Here is a 22,524-nt window from a genome sequence, read left to right on the forward strand (position 1 = left end):
CACGTAAAAACTCGGAAATTACAGTCTCCTCTTTAAAAGATACAGAATGATAGTGTAAACATTACTACTTGGCGATACATCGGAGTCTAGTTACGTTTCATAATGGCAGAAAACTAATCGTATGGTTTTTAAATGTATGGTTGCTAGATATCAGCGTTTTTTTGTCTTCGTTAACCTGACTCACTCTAACGTAAACCACAATTTCCCCACAGAGCCTGAACGCAGCGCCGGGACCAGACTGCCTTACATTGTTAAGGTTGATTTCTCTCTTTCAAGCCAGCATTTTGTCTTCCGTGAGCCAAACCTGGGTCACAGGCTCCCACAAAAAGCGCATGAAATCTCCTCTACGTGTATCTACGGGACACACACCGGTATACTGTAAGATACTTCACAGTGCATTTCGTACCATTTCACTCAATATTAGCGATTGGCAAAAAAAAACGCTACAATGTTACTATGTTAATGGGAATATTTCAGCCTGCAGAGGAATAAACCAAGAAGGGCGAGTCGTAGGTTATAATTGAAGGAAAAGCTTGAATGGTTTTTTGGCTTTTATGTAGCTTGTCTGTGGTTTGTGTGGTTTAAACTGGGTTAAAACACCTGTCCGCCTATCTCTCGGGTTATTATTTAAAAGAAGATATCGCTAGCGTTATGACTTTACTCAGCAGTCATTTTTCCTTGTAGGACTAAAAGGAGGAGGAGGAGTAGCTGCTGCTTCTGCTGCCAAAACCGTGTTTCCCATGGCTACACCAAGCTTTTATTTTTTTGGGGGGGGTTTATTTGCATTCCTAACCAGCTATTGGTGACATAGTTATACCCATATTGTCTTGAATCAGCTGTTATAAAGCCCCAAATAATTGAGAAGGGGATAACAAGAGAGAGAGAGGAGAGATCAGCCTCAGGAGTCGCGGCGTCGCCCCCTTTGGAGGTGCAGGTTCACCACTCAGTCAGTCAGTCAGTCAGTTTGGTCCTTTTGTTGACTCTGAACGCCCACCTTCTAGCAGTAAACTCACTCCAGGATCTTTAACCGATGTCTAATGCTTGTTTTTGTTGTGTCTCTTGAAGCCCTAACATGAGGAGGATCGCTGGCTGTAACCCTGCCCAGACTGGAGGCTGCTTGGAAGGGATGGTGCCACTGTGAAGAGCCTGGTGGTGCTGGTGGTGTGTGTGTGTGAGTGTGTGTGCCGTTTCGGAGGACAAGCCTGTGGAAGTGCCTGGATACACACAACATGACTATTTTCAACCAGGAAAATGTTGAGGAATTTTATGAAATCGGAAACGAGCTGGGAAGGTAAGTTGAGCAACTTGGAGTGTTTTTCATTCTTATTTCTAATGCGTATGAACTTCCCCTTTTTTTCATGGATGAGCTTTGAAAAGGGAGGGGTGGAAGAGACATATTATTTTACACCTTTAAATACACATAACAATTTAATTTACATGTGTTTCTGCTCATACAGATGGGTTTAATCCATTGCACACAATCACTCATGCAAGCATGCTTTCACACATGCATACAATGCGTGTAAATAGTCTCCAGGACATGCAATGCAACCCCCTCCCCTCTCCCCCTCTGCCCCTCTCTACTGTGTGCCTGATAGACTCTGATTAATGCAGTCCATAATGCATCGTTGTCAGTGATGAAGAGGTGAGCCTATGTTACTGAAACTGCCTGTTCCTGGAGATTTATTGCAGGATGATATCACAGTGCATCTTTTTACTGGGAGAGGATTTACATCTCAGCTTGGCATGTGTCCACTTTATCACATCTGGCTGACAATAGGGAGCGTAGAGAAGTTGTAGCCCATATACAGTAGATTAAATCATTTCTATGTATGGACTGCAGGTGTTTGTTTTTTTCTCCACTTCTTTTGCTTCTGCAGGATCTTTTTTGGTTAGAAAAGCTTCTGAAATGACAAAGCTGAGTGGTTATATAAAGGTTGAAGAGTGAGATTGGTGTCCTGTCCTGCTGAATATGAAACCATGGAGTTAAAACTGGTTTGTTTTCAGTTTTGTGTTTGTTGCAATGATCAAAATCTACATCATATTTAGAGCTGCAATGTATCAGCAAATGTTTTGTTAATCAAGTATGTGTTTTTAGTAATATCTTCAGAAAATTATCTGGTTCTAGCTTCTTAAATTTAGTATTTTCTGTCTTTTTTTTTAGTCCTCTATGACAGTATTTTTGAGTTGTGGACTGTTGGTCAAGCTTTGGGACACAATGTTTGACATTTTTCTGCATTTTCTCGCATTTTATTGACTAAAAAACGAATCGATTAATCAAGAAAATACTCATGTAAAAGTAGAAATAACACAAGCAAAGATGCATGCATCCTCATAGTAGGTTGCAGACGTCTGCTCAGGTCAGAAACAAGGAAATGGATCTCTGTGAGTTTCTGGTTATCAAAGAAGTGACACATGTACTTTGTGTTGCTAATAATCAACCAATTGTTTTCTGCTCTCTAAGGCCTATCTGGCAGGGCTTGCTTCACCTTTTTGTTTTTTTAAAGAGCTCACCTTCCTGCACAGTGGGGGGAGAAGCTGAAGTTGCCGTGGCTGCTTTACTATGCTACTTTGGTAATGGAGACGATTGGGGAGCTTTGTCTAATGGGATTGAATTTCTGGCTCAGAGGTAAAGACACGGCTGTGGAGAGTGTGATAGTCTCATTTGGTTGTCAGTCCAGCACCAGGATCCATTATTCAGTGTGGTTTTGATTAAGATAGTAGAGATTTTAAATGGGGGGGGGGTGTCTTCTGCTTTTGTAAGTGTGATAGTCATAAAGAATCGTCACTTTTCCTCATCTTGAAGTGTTGACAATATGGTGAACTTTTGCTTTTCTTATAAAAATCTATCTCAATCCTCTAATAAAGGCATCCAAACATGTTTTAGGGTATTTAGTTTCTTTATGACGCATTAAATATGGCTTGGAGGGAGCTCAAGGCTACATACATAACAGGGACAAATATCATTTCAGATATCACTAATTATGCTGGCTATTTTTTCAAGCAAAACCCTTCGAAATATATTCTCTGGTTGCAACTCGTCAAGTGAGGATTTGCAGTTTCATGTCATCAGAAATTGAATATTTTTATCTTTTTGACTAGTTGAATGACACAGACATCATCTTTGACTCTGGGAATTTCTCTTTACTGTTTTTTTAATAGACAAAAACAATTCATCTGCAGTATAATTGATACTTAAAATCATGGTTTCCCCCCAGTGTTTATTCAAGTGCATCACCTCGGATGAACTTTGGATAAACCGAGGTTAGTTTGTGTTGAAAGCTGATGACTTTCTCTATTCATTGGCTAAATTACAGCAGCATGACCTGCACTATAATGCCATGCGCTCTTAAAGACAGAGAGGCTTTTGATCCGACTGTACGCCAGGCCTGACTCTGGCCGGAACTAGATGGAGACTGGTTCGGTTTGGCAAAATGTGGAAAATGGGAAATCACCCAAGCACAGTGTCTTTATCCTTTCACTGACACTGATGCTGCCTGGTTTTTGGCATCTATGGTCAGAATGAGCACATGTAAGCAGTATAATGAGGAGGAGGGTGAAGAAGAAGATGTGAAGGGTGCAGGCTGATCCTCTAAAATCTTGTCTCGAGAGTGTGGAGTCACTTTTGAGACATGACTGCCCCACTTAAAGGCTCTCAAAAAGTTCTCCATTATCCAAAATGATTGATTCACCCGACCGTGATGTTACCGCCTTATGACTTGGATCTGGCTTTGTCAGGCTTGACAGCACAGTGTGTTTAAAATTGGGGGGAGGGGAGGGGTTTGCAGAAGAATTGCAGAAGTCAACTCGGAGAACTGGAAGTATTAGAGGTGTAAAACGAACTGCCATTCAAGAGAAATAAATGTGGTTGTAAAAGCAGGTTAGCCGTCAAGCCTCCAGGCAGGCAGGAGGCATCAAGTTGTTACTTTTGGAGCTGAATTGTAAAAAGAAAAAAGTGTGATAATCCCGAGCAAATGCATCAGTGGTCAAATGCTCCCTTTTGACCTGTGTCCAAAAAATGGTCAGTTAGTCAGTATCTCGGCTGTGTTTCAAAGCGCCCACTGCCGCCGCCGCCGCCGCCTTTCAAACCTCTTTCTCTAACAAGTCATGCACTGACCGCATCTGTACTCGGCTGATCGCTCTAATTGCCTCAAAGATCACCTGAAAAATTGTCACTTTCTGCCTGTGGTCAGCAGGGAATTACTGACGGTATTATAGCCACTGGTATCTAAAAGGATCTCCTGTTTGATGTCTCCTGTGGTGACGTGGTGTGTGACTATCATGACTGCAGTGATAAAAACACTATTAAAGCACACAGGGTTTCGGTAGCATTTTGGGAATAATAGCACACTGAAAGGTAGGCCTTTTTTACTCCAGGGGGGTTCCCAAACTTGTTATTTTTGTGTTGTTCAATAGCTGCAACTATTTCAAAAATCGTTACAGGTATTTTTTAAAGCAAAAATGACAAACATTAAGACTTTTGGATTTGAGGCTTGTCAGGCAAAAAATAGGCATTTGAAGATGTCACTTTGGACTTTTTTTTACAAACCAAATGATTAATATATGAATCAAAAAAATGCTAATCACTACTGAAAATATCGGATATCTGGGACACTGTCTTTACAATCAAGAGTTAAGTTCTTAAGAAGCAGTATACAATGGATACATTACACAAATTCAAACTAATAAGTCATTTTTAAAAAATGACTTTGAACACAACCAGTATACCGTAATGTGACGGAGAAACTCTGCTCTGATGGTCAGTAACGTCTTACTGACAATTTTCCCGTGTAGTGTGATACGGCTGCATTATGTGTATTGAGATCGCTGGTTTGATGTCTCTGCTGCGTCACTCGTTTGGTGAGCTAGCTGGTGAGTCGAGCTAGAGTTCAGTGTTCAGCTGCTTTTTACTAAGCTGGAAAACAGCCTTTCCAACTCAAAATACTTGCCCACACAGTGCTTCTGCTTATGAGTTTAAGTTTACTGAAAGGTCAAAGAGCGATAGGTCAAAATAATGAAGAATTTTAAGAATGACCTCAGATGGTAAACTACTTTAAAACAGGCTGTTGTGTTTATAGATGGTACGTTTTGAATTCAAATAGGTCAATTTGATTACATATATATATATATGTTAGGACTGTCGGCGTTAACACCTTAATCGTGATGTGATTAAGGGCCGAGCATAACGTGTTTGTTGTTTTTCTATCACTTTAACCTTGCTGCTCACTGACTCACTCAAAACCACTGTCACGCAATCGACCTCTGTAAACTTTGCGCAATGCACAGCATGTGTTCATGTGGTATCTTGCTGCTGCTGTCACTGTCTGCGCTGATTGTCTTGCAATGTCCCATCGCTCTGCAACTTCGGAAAAGTGCTGGCAACATGTTTCTACACACTGTCGAGCACTTGTGCACGTTACAATGTGTCAAGTTCCTCAGTTTTCAACTGAACTCAAAGATAATGGAGCTGTGGAGTAATTTTTGTTTGTTATGCACTTTATTATAACGTGCTGTTTGTTTCGTGCACTTCTGCATATTTCTCAATGTGAAACAGTTAAATACTTCCAAAAAAATATCATAGAATAAGCACTTAGAAGTCGTCTTCTACCTCAAAACCAAACTGTTGTTGTAACATTTTTGTGAAAGAAAATAAAAGGCTATTTCTCCACGGCTGCCAGCAGAAGAGGAATCCCCATCACGTTAGCAGTAGACGACACTGACTGGCTGATATCTGATCTTTCATAAGAGGTCAGTATCAGTCGAGGATATCAGCGCATCTTTACGTCAGCCGAACAGTTGCACGCAATCATTCAGGACGCCTCGGCTGCATTTTTATTTTGCAAAGCGTAGCTGGATCAGATTGTGCAAGAAAACTGGTGGAGCAGAATTTAATGTTGGCTCATGTGAGCTGATTCCAGGGTGTTGTTTTGTTTTTCTTCAGTTTCATTTCTTCAGAGACACACACTGACTCAGCCACTTTCCGGCTGACTTGGAAAAAGAGAGAGAGAGGAAGAGAGAGAGAAAGAAGAAGACATTCGGTGTGTACCTTTCATCTGGTCCACAGGGCAGTTTCAGACTTTGCATATTTCTGCAGTGCTCTCTGTCTATCATTAGTCTGCATTAATCTGACCGCTTTGTCGCTCTCCACCAACTGGCACTTCTTTTGTGTCTATGGTGTGTGTGCGTGTGTGTGTGTGTGTGTGTCTGGGTGTGTGATTGCCATTTGGGGATAAGGAGGAGGAGGAGGAGGGGAAAAAGGGATTCTGAAATGCAAATGAACACAAAATGCGTAAAACTGGGACTTTGCATTTGGGTTATTCCTCTGCAAAAAAAAAAAAAATCACCTCAAAGACAAAAAGTTCTATGAATACAAAATGGGATTATAAGACATCCACGTTGCTTCCTGTATTAAATGCTGAAATAATTTAGAATATCCCCCCCTTAGGAAACAGCTAATCTTTATATGCAGATTATTAAAGATACATCTACAGAATATTCACTACAGCAAACTGTGACATCCTTTTTCTTTCTTTCTTTCTTTTTTTAAACATACCGACACCAGCTAATGCCACACACACACACTTACACTCCAATGCAGACTGTACCCCGGCTACTGACCTAGATTTATCCCCCATACCCTCCGTTGCATTATTGGGTGGAGGGGCAGTCTGGGTAGCAGGAGTGGGCTTGATGAGGGCTGCCACTCAACCACACCAACCTCCCCAACCTCCACCCCTCCCTCCACACCCTTCCTCGACCCCTAGAAGCTGCAGCGCTCGTGGATAAATGCAACTACACCAGTTTTTTAACCTATCAGCAACACTGATTTCAAAGATTTTCTGGTGTAGTGTTCACGTTACATATTGATAGACAAGCAAAGACAAAAATGCAGATGTAAGGACTGAATTATTGAGCCCAAGCTGTCATTTATAAGCTTCTCACATTCTCCTAAGTCTCTGCTTGTTGTGGTAAAAGCTAATGCAGTTTGATAATACACAACAGTGATTCATAGTGACCCCTTTTTTCTACTTCATCATGTGTATTAGGTCACTCTCAGTTAAAATCCCATGGCTCACAGAAGGTGATAAGCTTTAAAGGTCACATATTTTTCTCCCTTTCAACAAGTTAATACAGGTCTGTGAGGTCCCCATAACATGACTTTTAAGGGTTTATTTTATTGCTGAAATACCACTGAGATTATTCTTTTTTTCCCTCATTTTAAGATTTTATTGAGTAGAGTTGAGAAAAGATATAAACAGAAGAGCAGATGAACATCAACACAATAAATAATACAATGAGATGCACAAAGAAGTTAAAAGTAGAGTAGTTTTCTGGAAATATTTTAATATTCATACAAATATATGTTAATTAGGCAATCATTTAGTCTGGGTCATGTCTCATATACATGTTAAATATTCTCTTTGAATCTCAGAGGGATCATCTAGTTTTTTATAATAGAAATTATGATTTCGAGCCGCTGTTCCTGTTTTTGAAGATTAACATTGAGCAAACATCTGCTAACGTCTTTCTTTATTGCTGCTAGTAAAACTTTAGTCAAGTAGAGATCTTCTCTTATCACAATGTCTTCAACGTTCCCAAGATACATCACATCACATCAGGGCAGGTAATTTGGGATTTCATACACCAAAATATTTATATAACACCTGCATTAACATTCCCAGAAAATATTTTTTTATTTTGAGTGTTACCAAAAAAGCGAGAACACATTTCCCTCCATACTAGTGATTTTGTAGATGTGCATTACGTCTAACAGATTTGATACCATTCTCCTTCTGTTATCTGTTAATCTTTAACTCTGCTTCCCATTTTGGTTTTATGGAGGCTAGAGCGTGGATTCCCCCCAAAGTTTGGTTGAAAGCAGAGATGACCTTAGGCCACTTCTGTTTGTATGCATCCAAGTTTCATGTGGTTCCAACCGTAGGCCTGTCTCATTTGTAAAATAATCTTTTTAATGCAAGTATCTAAAATATCTTTGGTTTCAATATCACAATTTGCCTTTAAATCTTGGAAGCACTAAAATTCTCAATTTTTTGAAACTGTGCACATTGCCGTTATACCTTTTATTGCCCATTCTTTGTTTATTGGGTCATACACACCTTGCTTAAACTCTGAGTCATATGCAAACCGTCTCTCTCGTTAATTAGTATTTCTCTACTATAACACTCCTACCATAAATGCTGCTGTTGAAGCCATAACATCCAACAAGCCTCTATCAAATATTGAGATTTTGCATTCTAGCATGTCTCTTTGTCCCTCAGTTTCAGTCCTGTGCTTGATGGGCTGTTTGTGTGTCTATGCAAATGAGCTGCTGCTCCCCACGCCCCTCTCTGAGACTTGTGGTGTCTTTCCAGCTGTGATACAAAGCGAGATTGTATGACCGCAACAGGAGAGACCCGACGGCTGTTGACAGTATTCATATTCATACGGGAACTGCAACGGAGCTGCTGCAGCATCATTAATACTGGTGTCACAGTAACGTTAAGTGTATCTGTGGATCAGAACGATCACATTAGCTTCAGCTTGACTTTACTCACACTGAGCCCAGTGGGAAACTACAGCTTTATAGTTTTAGCAAGTTAGCTGCCAGGTGCTAATCCAAGTTACACAACGTTGACAAGCAAAGGAATTCCCACATTTGACCATTTCTTTTTCACGCTTGTTTTGAGTCTATCAAGTACATTTAGTCAATATTACAGCAGCAACACACATATATACCAGCTTTCATGTAATAATAAAGCTATCTGAGTGAGTGCTGCAGTGTAAGCAACATTAAAATACAACACTTACGACCATCCAACCTACTAAAGTCGTTATTTAGTTGACTTCAAATGACAAAGCTTTATAGTTTCTCGTGACTGAACCTCAATATTACAACAGTAGTCCAACATCGTTAGCCATCTTAGCTCTGCAACATGTTAACACTAGGTTCAACAGACTAACCTGCTACATAAACATTAAAACAGCACAAAACGTGATAAAACTTAAAGCTTCCAAGCTTGAGATCGGGTCTCGGACAGTCGGTATCCGTTTTCAAGTCACGGATACAAGTGAGGTATTTCTATCAAAAATTAAGTGAATCAAACAGGTCTTTAGAACCCTTGTGTTTATTTAGTAGGTGAAGGGCTATGGTCAAAAATTCCCTTCATGACATCATGAAGGGAGACACATTTAAACACTGTTTTTACACACACAGAATAACTGGAAGATGGAAAAGGACAAAAAGAAAGAGCATGGTCTTCCCATAATTTGGAAGTCTCCAGATACACCTGGGACACATTTTAGGGTTGAAAAGATTCAAAAAAGAGATTTTTGTGTAATATATGACCTTTTGAATTTTTGCCTTAATGCATTTGAAATTATAAGCCATGATTGGTAATAGCCACTGTGGGTGGATGTACAGAGAAAGACCGGAGCTCAAACTTTACTTCATCATAGAGCCCAGGGAACAAAGACGTCTTTGAACACCCATAAAGTTTGATTGACACATGATCTCTGGAAGGTTCTGTGCAAAAACACCACGCATTGAGCATTAACCAGCAGAGATGTCAGCATTTTCCTGCCCATTTTCCTCTTTGCTTTGTAGAACCAAAAGCCTTATCTGAGCTGTCTGTGGTCTGTGCTGCAAGAGGACTTCATTTACTGTAAACTGCAGTGATCAGTCTTCCTCTGTCAATTGTATGAGGACATAAAAGTATTTAAAAAACAGTGAAAAAATGCTTCAACCTTCTGTAACTTTCCAAAAATCTGAATATTTTTCACAGAAAACTGTTTCAAAGTGAAATGACAGCTGGGGTCAAGAGGTTAAACTAAGAATTTTTCCACGTGGAACGGCGCCATTGATAGAGCCTCTGATGGATAACATCCCTCTCACTGTTTTTCCACTGTCCTGTGTGTATTTACATTTCAGTCATTTATCTGACACTCTTATCTATAGCAACTGACTGCAAATGCACACCGAGCTTCAGTCTGTTTGTTGCCAACACAATCCAGCAGTAGTAAGGAGTGAATGAGTCAGAGAGGCGTGATAATATTCCTGTGACCTCAGGATCGTCACGTACAGTAAGAGAGAAGTGCTTGAAAAATATGAATAAGTAAAGTAAGAGCTAAAGACTGTCAGGGGTTATTCTGCTTGACGGTCGTTGGAGAAGTAAATTATCCAGAATGGTGCAAGTTGCAAGTGTAATTCAGTCAGATTTTTGTCTTTCTTGTCTTGTTCTTCGTCTTTTTCCCGAAGGCCAGTCTCTCCAATCTTTGCCTGAGTGACTTGAAGCCTCGAGATCGTTCCACAGTCGGAATCCTCAAATTGCGGTCAGCTTTATCAGTCCAATTGAAATCTGAGCTCATTTGAAACGTCCTCGAGGAGCGTGATGATTTATTTTCAATTAATCTCTCTCCAGTCAATGGAGGGTAATTGGATCCCTGCCAACTGTGTTAGCGGGTAAATGGCAGGCGTGTCATGCTCTGTGTGTATACAGTATGTGTGTGTGTGTGTGTGTGTGTGTGTGTGTGTGTGTGCGCTGAGGGTGGAGGGGGAGCTACAACCCTTTGTGGTCAATTAGGAGACGACTGCAGCAAGTCGAGCGTGGAAACTGAAGGGCTGTAATCGTCAGGGGGGAAAGACAACTTTCCACTTTTCTGTCTTTCATCCGTCTCGTATTACTTTTGCACCGTGACTCTTATCCCCCACTGCTAACAATAACATTTTAACTAAACTGTGCCTACTGCATGTTTACAGAGCTTTTTTAGTATTATAGACCAGAATAGTAGAATCAGAAAAATTGTGTAGTCAGCATAAGCCTTTTACTATATATTTATTTGAAATATTTGTTGACATTTGCACATTGTATATTTATTTTAAATCATCTGTCAATGTTAGTAATCTTCTGTACTGCTTTGACAATGTAGATTTCTGATCCAGTAAAGCCAATAAAGCTTATTTAAATTTGAATAGGATAGTCACAGTAGCTGAGCAGACAAAGAGAAGAGAAATACAACATCTTGTTAAACTAATAGTGGCAACAGCTGTCTGCAGGATGTCACACGTTAACAGTACGGGTGCTGGCCTGTATACATGCTTCAGAAAACCTGTGTGGGTTTGTTGGGTTTTTTAATAGGATGTTGAAGGCAAAATATCAGCGCTGTGGTCGGTTGTCAGCAGTTTTAGACCCGACACTGAGAACACGCAGGCATTCGTGTAACAGGACACACACGCAGCTTCCACATTAAAAACCAATCTATGACACATGACATGTTCTGAGTGTTTTTAGTGTTTAAAATGATCAAAAATGATTGTGAACAATCTTTAAATGACTAAAAGTATGATTATTGTAAGTGAAGGTGTTACAGCCACCAAAACTTACAAATGGCTCAACTGATGACCGACATATAAGACACTGACCCGAACTCATGATTGCCAAATTGATTTATTTGAAAACAATACAAAAATTAACCAAAACTATGAGAGTCAAGAGGCCTGGCCAAAAAAAGCCCAGCAGCCGGGCATAGGACTTCCCCTCTAAACTAAAGGAATAATTCAGAAAAACCTAAAACTACAGAAACAAAGACACGAAAACTGAACTACCAGGCCCCCATCCTCAAAAAAGAACAAAAAGCAACAAAAGAAAACCACAAAAGAAAGATGATCAGGCAGCGTGGCAGGAGGCAGAGAGAGTGAGAGCTCCTGTTCTCCTGTAAAGGAACCGCAGGTCCACCCAGTAATCAGGTAATGGGGATCACCCCCAGGTAAGAAGGGAGAAGGAAGGAGGGAGGGGGAGCTCGTAACAGAAGGTATATTAGCTAAAACTTGAATATTTGCTAGTATCAAGAGCTGTTTCTTATCAGACTGAAGGAGTTACAGTTACAGGTATTTCTGAGATAAAAGACATAAAAAAGCAGTAAAAATTCAAGGATTCAAGGATTTTCACTGTCATTCCAGCCATGTAGGTACACGAAAGAGACGAAATACCACACTCAGATCCCTGTGATATAAATATGATAAAATGAAGAACACATATAATAAAATAAGAACCGTACTGTAATTTGTAGCTTTCATTTTACAGCCTAAACTAGTGAGGGGACTTTTTAAGCGACTACTAGTGCAAATCTCCTCCTGGACAACATCAAAAGCACTGCTCAAACTGAATCAGTCAGTCTTGCAGTAGCCTTTGGTGTAGAAGCTGACGATGAGCGGCGTCTTCAAGTATCTGATCTAAGCGAGGATTTGCTCGAAGAAGAGAGACAGTGAGAGAGAGGGAGACCACCCGTACCGATGTAAAGGCAGTTGGCCAGAGGTTAACTGAGGGAGCTCACCACCTGCTGAGTGAAGTTTATCAATTTAATTCAATTCAGTTCAATTCAATTTAATTCAGTTCAATTTAATTCAATGGGCTTTATTAGCAAGGACAGTGTAGCCAAAGAGTTAAAATACAATTTGTCCAAATATTTGGACAGTTACAAAATAACAATAATATGAACAAAATATCTTTAAGATTGTTTTAAAAGCAGCATCAGGTTTGTTAAAATGTACATTATGTATTGTTGTTGGTTTTATTTCATTTGAAATGACATTTGCACCATTTTTTTACCAAAAGTAAGACTGAATGCTCCTGAAAATGTCAAATGGTGTAACCACAAAAGAATGATAAGCCCAAACTTTTTGCATCGCTTGTTTCCAGGTGGATCGTTTGTTGTCACTCTGAGTTGCCTTGACTGTATTCATGCTCCCTGAGTCTGTTATGTTTGGTTTCCTAGAAGATCCTTTCCTTAAAGATCTCAACCTTTTGTGTGTTCTCTCGGGTGTTTTGCCGCTTTGAGATAATGAAAAGAAGCGGCAACAGCTTTGAAAACTCTGCTCGGTTTTAATTAATGTCAGCAAGGTCAGAACGGAGGTGAGGAAACGCAGTTCTGTTAATCTCTCGCTGTCATTACAACACATCGTAAAGTGCAGTTATTTAGCTGTTGGATGTCGTCTCCTGCCTGCTTTTCATTTTAGGAATTGGTTCCTGATAACAACAGGGTCACCTCAGCACAAACCTACAAAACCAGTCTGTGTGCTTCCTCACTTTCCCTGAGTCATGACAGACTTACCCACTTCGAAACCTGCTGAATGTCAGTTTCACCAGACATATAGGGGCCCCCGTTTTTTTTAAAGAGCAAGCACCAAAAAAATAACTAAAGCAGGAGATGATAGACGGACCAGCTGAAGCACCAGCAGTCCTCCCCTTTTTTCACCTCCTTTTCTGCCACCTCCCCCTCTGTTGTCAGAACAACAGTCTTGCGCTCCTCTCATTTTGTATGCAGAGCCTGACATCAAGTTGGCTTCTGTTGTTTGTGTCTGACTTTCTCCGTCCTGCTGTTAAACTAATGAGCACATTAGTACAGCTGACAGGTGCAGCAAAGCCTCTCCTTGTTCAGAAGTGTCACCGTGACATAATAACATCGATCATGTCCACGACCCCTCGCTCACAATCAGATGTACATTTAAACATTTGGCACTGACTCTGAGCTCTATGTCCTCACTGCTCTTTCATCTGATACGTGTTCATATTTATCAATGTAATGAATCTCAGGGGGACGTGTTTGGGAGCTGAGGGACCGTCTGTGTTAAACGTGCTCAGATTTGTTTTAAGGGCATCAACTTAGCAGAGTGACACTGCTAAACCAAAAGCATATTGTTGCTAAGGACAATAATTATTGATTTATCGTACAATAACGTCATAATCAACATCATATTGTCTATTGTTCGGACTCAAAATTGTCTAGGGGGGAGGGAAGTAACAATTGGTATTACCAATAACAGAAACAAGAGGACAACTGAAGTAGGAAAGATTTAGATTTTTCTTTTTTTCAAAGTGTCCTTTTACAGGTGCCTACCTTTTAGACGAACGTATTTTAAAAAAAATGTATTGATTTATTTATTCATATTACAATGTAGGACTATGATACCTAAATTCAGGGTGTCTGCTGATACTTCACAGACTGGTAAATAAGTCCAATACCTGATCTGGTGGTTTGGCTCGGTATATCTCTAATTTTGGGATTGGTCTCAAATATTAACACCAGTATTATACCCAGAAATGTTGGGATATTTTCCTGGACTTTGACACTTTGGACTTAAGTGTTGTCCACATATGAGTAAAGGTAACTATGATTTTACTCAGTGGCATCATTGTCTGTGAAATGTGCTGTAATGTGTGTCTCAATAATATAAATCGGAGACAATTACCAAATCCTGGTCATTAATGGAGGGGCTGTTTTTAAGTGGTATTGGTCAGATTCACTGGATATTTGCACATGTAACTATTGTCAGTCTCAAAATCACAACCACAGATAAGCACTGAGAGCTTCATACTTCAACAACTAATCCCATTGTTTCACATTGAATGTTTTCAGCAGGCTTTCCCAATTATCTCTGCATGATTAATTCATTATCTCAGTGAACTGTCAGAGGAGGCGGGACAGTTGTCCAGATCAGTCTTTCTACAACCAGCACAGAGATTCCTCGAGCGTACCAGGACAATTTATACACATATATCGGTCCAGAATTTCTTTTAATGACTATAATTACAGTTTGTTTTTGGTTGTAGGAGTCGAGACAGGTCCTCTTGACAATGAAAATGTTTGGGAACCATGGTGACTGTAGATCATAACAAGTCTGAAGATGGTAAAGGAAACCTTTCACCTCTCTTTACCTCCAAGCACAATGTACTCATTGTTGGCGCTGCCTTAAAACCCCAAAGCTGGGGGAGGTGAATGACATTCTTCTGACACGTTGAATGGCTTTTCACTGTGGCTACTAGACAAGGGCAAACATTGCATGCCTCTCATTTTGGTTTCTGTCAGTAATCTGTCTGTCAGTGCTGTTGCTTATAGATTTTAAACCTGCTACTGTGTCTATATATGTGACTCCTCCCTACAGCTGGACTGTAAATCAGCTCTGTGTGGGGAAAAAAAGTCCATGCACCTGCAGACAAGTGAAAGAAAGTTGCAGGCATGTTAAAGGGTCTTGTCAACAGGGCAAATTACATTATTTATGACTGAGATATTTGAATATTTGGTGTAAATATTATAAAAACCTGTTTCTGATTTAGCTTCAAACTATTAGATTATTTCATTTCTGTTAATCTGATCAGTTCTGTAGGTTTTTTGGCTACCTGTTTTCAGTGTCTGGTGAGAGAGTCTTCCCACCTTTGTGGGTCGTCATCCCCCTTTCTTTTGTCATCATTTCTTTAGCAAAAATGTCCCCAAAATATTATGTAAATGTAAATGTCCCCATTGTAGGACTAATGAAGGAATATCTTATCTTAAAATACATTGAGCTAAGGTGAAGCATTGTGGGAAAACAGTTTTCACAGTATTTTTTTCAATTTTCAGTTAAAATTTATAATAATGATTATACATTTAAAATCTTAAAGAAATGCATGAGAAAACAAATTAATTAAACTCTTTTGGGACTTCGTGCATCATGTGATCTTGCAATACTGAATGTGACCACTATGCCCAAATCACCCCAGCGCTGCTCCTGAAGGCTCCGTTTAGCCAAATTACCCAAATTACCTTTGTAATAACAATATAAAGTACCCTAAAAATGTTGATTTCATATATATGTTAAGCTTACTGCTATCCCAAATATTATTTGGGGTGTCATTACATAATAGTAGGATATTTTTAAACATCAAAGATTTTAGACTTTTTAAATTAGTTTTTTCATTGGGGGACAGAAGCTTGCACCAATTTGGTAGAATGGCTCCTACAACAGACCTCAGGCACTGATTTTGAGTTTTTCTTCTATACACAGTTCATAGTTTTCATCATAGTTTTCTCACGCTAGTCAGAAAGTAACACCTGTGGCCATGGCATTATTCATGTGTAGTAGCTTAGCCTGGGGAACTAAAAATGACTCAGTTGGGGACATCTTGACAAAATATCATCTGTACACACACTCACACTCACACTCACACTCACACCCACACACACACACACACACACTCTTTTTACACCAACATAGGATTATCTACCACACTCTTCCTTCCTCCGACCAGCTCTGGTTCCTCTGCTCAGTCTCTGAATCCTGTTGCCATGGTTACTCTTCCGCTGTACACAATGGCACGGCGGTTGCATAATGTTTTTTTTTTTTTCTGTTTTTTTCTGCCGGTGCAGTTTGTGGCCCACACTAGAGCTGGGTGGGCAGGGAGCACTCTTAGCCGAACCTCCCACACTTGGCTCCATGCTAATGAAAAGCTCGGCCTCACCGGGGAGTTTTCACGCTGTGAATCATATCGGATGGCAGAGAGGCAGCATCCTTTTGGCTTTGCTGGTCAGTGGTTGATCTGCCCCAAGGTAGCAGCGTTTAGGGTTTCGGTAATCCGGACCGAATGTGGTCGGAAACAACTGTAAAGAAAAGAGTAGAATAAACCTGATGTGAAAGGTGAGTGAAACAGGTGGACATCAGTCTTTTTTTCCATCAGCTGCATTGAGGTTGAAGTTTTCATTTAGAAAGATACTTCAGTAGGCGACTTTTTACAATGTATTTAAAACAACCTTAAAATCATCAAGTCATAATTTGTAATTATATATTATATCCATTACGTACTATTTAAACTAAACCAGACATGATGCAATAATAGTATCAGTGCAGGTTGAAATTGCTTTGAAAAGTAGCCCAAAACCTTTTGCAGTAATATTTAGTATCAGCAGAAGAATGACGGCTTAATGGTTTACCTGGATTTGAACATCATGTAGAGTGGAATACATCAGTCTGAACTTGGCCTGCAACGAAGAGTTATCTTCATTATTGTTTAATCTGGCAATTGTTTTCTGGATTATTCGTTTGCTGTATAAAACCAGTACAAAATATGCAGCATTTCCCCATTGATTATATATAGGTTTGGCGGCCTGCTATAGTCTAATTTGTACTGTTAATTGGTAGTTTAGTTATTTGAAGAAACACAACATGAGCTTGAATGTCAAAATCTAACAGTATTTTATATGTTCCTAAATAATAAACTAGTTGAACTTGGATAATCACTTCTGCTTTCTTAGTTTCAGAGCTGAAATATGGGCATTAGTCCTTTTTTGATGGTTTGTTTGGAACATTTATGAACTGGTAAAATGTCTTTCCCATGCTTTGTGGGTGTGTCATCATCATTCATACCTAAACAACCAGTAGTTCAGTTACTAAAGCAAAAAATTGTTTAGAGCACAACACATTTTAGTCTTAACCTGGTGTCATAAGTTCTCAAAGGCCTACTTTTCAGAGCACAGGATAGAGACGTCACAGGATCTCAGGAAAGTAATACTGTTCATGATTTGTCAGCAGTATGTAGCTTCTCTTCTGGTTTTTATCTTCTCTGTCATCTATACTTCTCATTTCCTCCGCTACATAAACACCCGACAAGTGTCAAATACAGAGGAAGCGCTCAGGGGTGTATCATCCCCAGTTTTTACTGCCAGAGAAACAGACTGATGTGGTGAATCTGGACACTGACAAAAGGAGGGTTCGCAGTGCGCCGAGACTTTATTCAGCCCACATGAGCCAAAGACAATTCAATTAACTAGAGAAGCAGGGCTGTAATTGCAGTGACCAGGCACGGTTAAAGTGGTACTTCACACAAAAAACAGATTCTTCCTTTCATGTGGGAGACGTGCGCGGAAAATAAGCATGACCCAGATTCTCACTGTTGGGGGAAAAATTGTCCTGTGGTTGTTAAATTAGGGTGGAAGGAATTCAGATTAAAAAACAAAGGAGGAACCAGATATCGGAACTAAAAGCCATAGCCAACATTTTTATGAGGAACCAGTAAGTCAAACAGGGGCAACTGGTAAAATATGACGCACGTATAAGCATATGAGCCATTTCCCACTTTCACTCACTGCTCTTTTTCTCTCACTCTCACTTTGTTTCTCTCTAGTTTTTTTGGCTCTCTTAAGTGCAAAGCAATTTTGAAGCAAAGCAGCAAGGATAATTTTTATCCCCATAAAATATTAATGTCTGATTTGAAAAGCAGGAGCTGTCATTGCACAACCAACGTTTATCAGAAAGCACTTAAAGTTTAGCGGTGTAACAGTACAGGAAATGTATGGTTTGGTATGTAACTCAGTTTTGGGGGTCATGGTTCGGTACGATTATAGGTGGTGACATTTTGGTGTTATATTTTGAAAACATTTATAAACATCCAACAGTGAATTATTGGCCGTTTTACTATTACTGAAACTGTTCAACCGTGCTGCTGCAGATGAAAAGGAAAACCTCTCTGTTGCTTGCAAGGAGTCAGGATATCTGCTGATGGTTGTTTTATGCTAATTTATGGTCTAACTGCATATAAAGTAGTGTAAACTAGCTCCACCTCCAGCAGCTATAACTCTGCTCTAACGCTGATGCTTCAGTATTAATAATCTAATGATGTCATACATTATAATATATCAGTCAGAGGGACCAAACCACTTATTTCACTGCAATATTTAGGTACTTTCACTTTAGTAGTATTTTTCATACAGGACGCTAAGTGCAGTGGAGAATTTTTATATTGCTGAATTGATGCTTTCAGCTTGTTATGGAAGTGCAAAGCTAAATTGCCAGTGTACTTTTTTAATTCTAGAGCGATGGGGTTGTGCCCACATCTTCATGGGGCGTATCTTCTTATTGCAAAGTCTCGGGCAAATGACAACACATCAGATTAGAAATTAAACTAAAAGTGGACACATCCAAAAGAGGTGTAACAGTTGAAGTTGGTAATTTATCGTGAATAAAAGCCTTTTTAAAAGTTATGTAGCGTCGGTCCGCTTTACTTACAGTGGCTCAACATGACTTTTGAAGAGCGAAACTTCATTCTTGTCTTAGGAAACAGTACTGTAGATTGACTTTAGAAACAGCAGTCTTTACTTAAAGTCCTTTTTGTAGCTTAATCCAAAGTTTTCAGTTTCAGTTTTCATCCAGGTGTATCTGGTTAATCACAACAACCGCAAAGGGTCCTTGAGCTTACAGTCATACAGTATACGCTGACATACACACTAATACAACATATGTGTAATGAGCTAATATTAGCCAATATATTGATTATATATATTGGCCTAAGCCAAGTTACAATACAGGACTTTTAAAATCTTTTCAAAATGTTGTCCAAGGAGAGCAGCTCACATCTCACGACTGTCTAATGACCGTCTTTTAAAACTCCTGTTGATAAGGTGCATACTAGTCGATTTATGATGGATGGATAATCATATAGGGTTTGCACATCACAGGATTTTTACAGGACTTCTTTACGTCCTCAAGCTGTAACGCCAAGTTGCCAAAACAACACAACAAGGCTCCACCAACTTTTCACCTGCTGGCTGCTCCATCGTAATTAACCAGACTTTGATGTTTATTATTGTAAACTCATTGATTGGCTGCTGCGTCACTGAAATGTCACACAGGCTCCTGACATAATCAAAACTGTTAGAAGTAATCCCGTTGTCGAGCGTCTGACACTACAGGACTGTTCAAGCTAACTGACTCTGGATTTTCTCAAGATCATAAAGTGACTGGAAGAAGAGTCTGGGTTTTTGTCTGTGACTTAAAATCAGGCCTAAAATCATATTTTGTACACTTTGCTTTAATCCCATAAGATCCTTTTTAGATGTTATGAAACAGCACCGCGGGATGTTGTAATGGATTTGGATCAGATTGTCTCTTCCAGTCACTTAACCAGAGGTGACTGTGTGATAGTTCGGTTTGTGTCGAGACATCAAGACCTGCCACTCTTTACCAGCAGGCTGACATGGTGATGACTGATCCCATCAGCCAATCATCAGGCTGCATAAAGCTGCTTTGTCACAAAGCTGCCGGGGATAGAGTCTCATGTCAGAGCACAGCACCTCGCTTTTATCAGACGGCTGTGATAGCCAACCTGAAATGTAGACCTGTATTTAATGACATCAAATCCCTTTCAGTGCACTATCTCCAGAAAGTATGTCAGTCCGTAGAGTAGATATAACAGGCAGATGTGAGGCAGCAGTGTAGATTAGGTATTTGCTGAGATTATAACAGGAATAACCACTCAGGATTCAAGAGATGACATTGGTAGGAGAAGACAATGAGCAGATGTTGAATATATATATACAAACATACATATAAATACATAATAATCTAATAGTAGCTTATTACTATTGGTGGTTGAACGAAGTGAGAAACATAATATAATCAGAATATCAGGTGATTTAACCCTTACATACTGTTCTGGTCAAATTTGACCCGTCTGGACATGTGACTGCTGTAAAAACACCTCAAATGTCTTTTACCGTGAAATTTGATAACTTTTCCTAAATTGGCCGAAAATGCACAAAAATGAGAATATTTTAAAATGTCATACTTATGTAAAGGTGCTACAAAATTTTGGCTTTTTATTAAATTACTACTTTATAGTTTGAATAAGATAGTAGTTATGAGTTCAGTTTCAATAAAATACATTTCAATCATTATTGCTATGTTATATTTTCATGTCTTAGGTAAAATAGGACATGATATTGTCTGATAGTAGCTGTTTTTTCTCTGAAAATGAGTGGCGTAAAACCTAAAAAATACACTCTCCCTGCTTAATTAAGGTTTAATCACCCATTTATTGATCAGTCAGATCGGCTATTGACGCTTTGTAAACAGATCTGTGGTTCAAAATTTGGTGTAGACACATGAGGGGAACATACTGCGAGGGTGTAGATATGAGCAGTAAGTAAGGGTTAAGGGGTTTACTTTACTAATGAACAAAATACCAATAAAAAAGGCAACAAAGCACGCTTCCTCTGCAGTTCACGCCAAAGGAAAAACCGAACTCGCACTCAATGTGTTGCTGCTGGTGCGTCATCCTCTGTTAGTCCATATGCATCAGTATTGGATCTGACAGAGAGAGACAGTGTGTGTGCGTGTGCGTGTGTGTGTGTGTGCCGTCTCAAAGCTCTGCTAGCTCTGCCTGCTATTGTACTTTACACGTTTGCGGCTTTTCAGCAGCCTCTCTTATTTCACAGGAGTAGTACTCAGAGCCAATCAATAGCTGGCTCACAGTGGTGGAAGGAGATGATACGCCGAGTAGTTCTGGCCAGTGCAGCACAGAGACAGTGTTTCAAATGAAGACCTTCAATATGCTGCTCAGTTTAGGACTCTCCTTCTGTCCTGCTGGTATTTTGATGATAGTTGAAGTCATTAAGGAAAAAGTGTTCTGCTGGTTTTGTTTAACATCTTTGTATCTTTAAGTGGACAAAATGAGCAAATTGGAGATGTCACATTGGGCTCGTGATGGGCATTTTTACCACAAATATATACCTCAGTCTGCATAGTTGTTGATTACAGGCTAATGATTAACCCTCCTGGTGTCCTCTGATCAATTTTGACCCAGGAGGACAACAGGTCAGGTGTGATTATCTGTTGCCATTTAAAAAAAACAAGTGAAATGGCTTCAAAACCATATCATGACTAAACTTATACTAATATACGAGTCTGTGATAATCCATCAACATATGTTTTTCTGATCTTAAATAAAGTTAAAATAATTCATAACTTCTGCTTTTTTAAACTAAAAAATGAAGTGTAATTTCATTTAAAAGAGGCCTATTGACCATGATTCCAAAAAATATGTGTAAAACCTGTGGTAATAAGATGAAATGTAGTAGGGTCTAACACAAACTCTCTCAAACTTTTGTTACTCCGAAATCAAACTTTAATCACTCCTTTGAACAAAAGAGTGTGTCTGAGTCTTTTCTGCACTTAAGCTGACTGCTTAGTTAATTGTTTATGCAAAACAAAGGAGATACAAAATCAGGAGATGAAATGATGAAGGTTTGGGAAGCTGGTGGACGGCTCATCAGCAGCCAGTTATACAATATTGTTCCTATAGCGTCCATCATTGGAGGCAGCAGTGAGTCAGCTGTAATTGATGAAATGACAGCTGCATGTTGATGTCGCCGCTAGCAGAGTTCCTTTATTGCTTTGACAAATCATTGATGTGATGGTTCTGGGTTGGCAGCCACTAACTAAAGGCAGACAGTTACTCAAAGCTCACATTGTGGGTCAGATACTGCTTTGGAAATCATTTGAAATATGTGTTTTAAACCCTTATCATAAACAATCAGTGTGTAGCACAGTCTTTATATCATGTTGCACTGTGAGGTCAGACTGTTTTTTGTTCTCTTATCCTTTTGCATTGTGAGTCATGTGTGTTTAAGGGGTGTAAGGATGTCATGATATACATGGCATTATACTCCCGTGAGTGTAGGCTCAGTTCAAAAGACTGTAATGTATAGATGGATTATGGCGGGATTGAGGCCAAAGATTAGAGGGGAGAATATTTCACTTTCCTTTTCAAGTCTGGTGTCCCTGCAGTAAATGATTTAAATCTTAATACCACCCAGACAAGCAAGAGCCGGTTCTTAAGCTGGGTGTTACTGTGCGGTTTTTGGCTTTTCCCAGACGAAAGACGACTAATGTGAATGAAACGTGACGATATGTTTGGTCGTGGCTCCCAAATAGTGGCCCTA

General features: G+C 39.6%; 1 protein-coding gene across 1 annotated transcript in view; it reads left to right on the forward strand.

Moving 5' to 3' along the window:
• The first annotated feature begins 1,175 nt into the window (after positions 1-1,175).
• dapk1 (death-associated protein kinase 1) overlaps positions 1,176-22,524 on the forward strand; it is an 89,787-nt gene continuing 68,438 nt past the window's right edge. Inside the window, exon 1 of the mRNA XM_062417529.1 lies at positions 1,176-1,291. Within this exon, the coding sequence (XP_062273513.1) occupies positions 1,230-1,291 (62 nt within the window). The 5' untranslated portion in view covers positions 1,176-1,229. The remainder of the gene's footprint in view (positions 1,292-22,524) is intronic.

The sequence above is a fragment of the Scomber scombrus genome, chromosome 4 (genome assembly GCF_963691925.1).
Source record: "Scomber scombrus chromosome 4, fScoSco1.1, whole genome shotgun sequence".
Taxonomy (NCBI): Eukaryota; Metazoa; Chordata; class Actinopteri; order Scombriformes; family Scombridae; genus Scomber; species Scomber scombrus.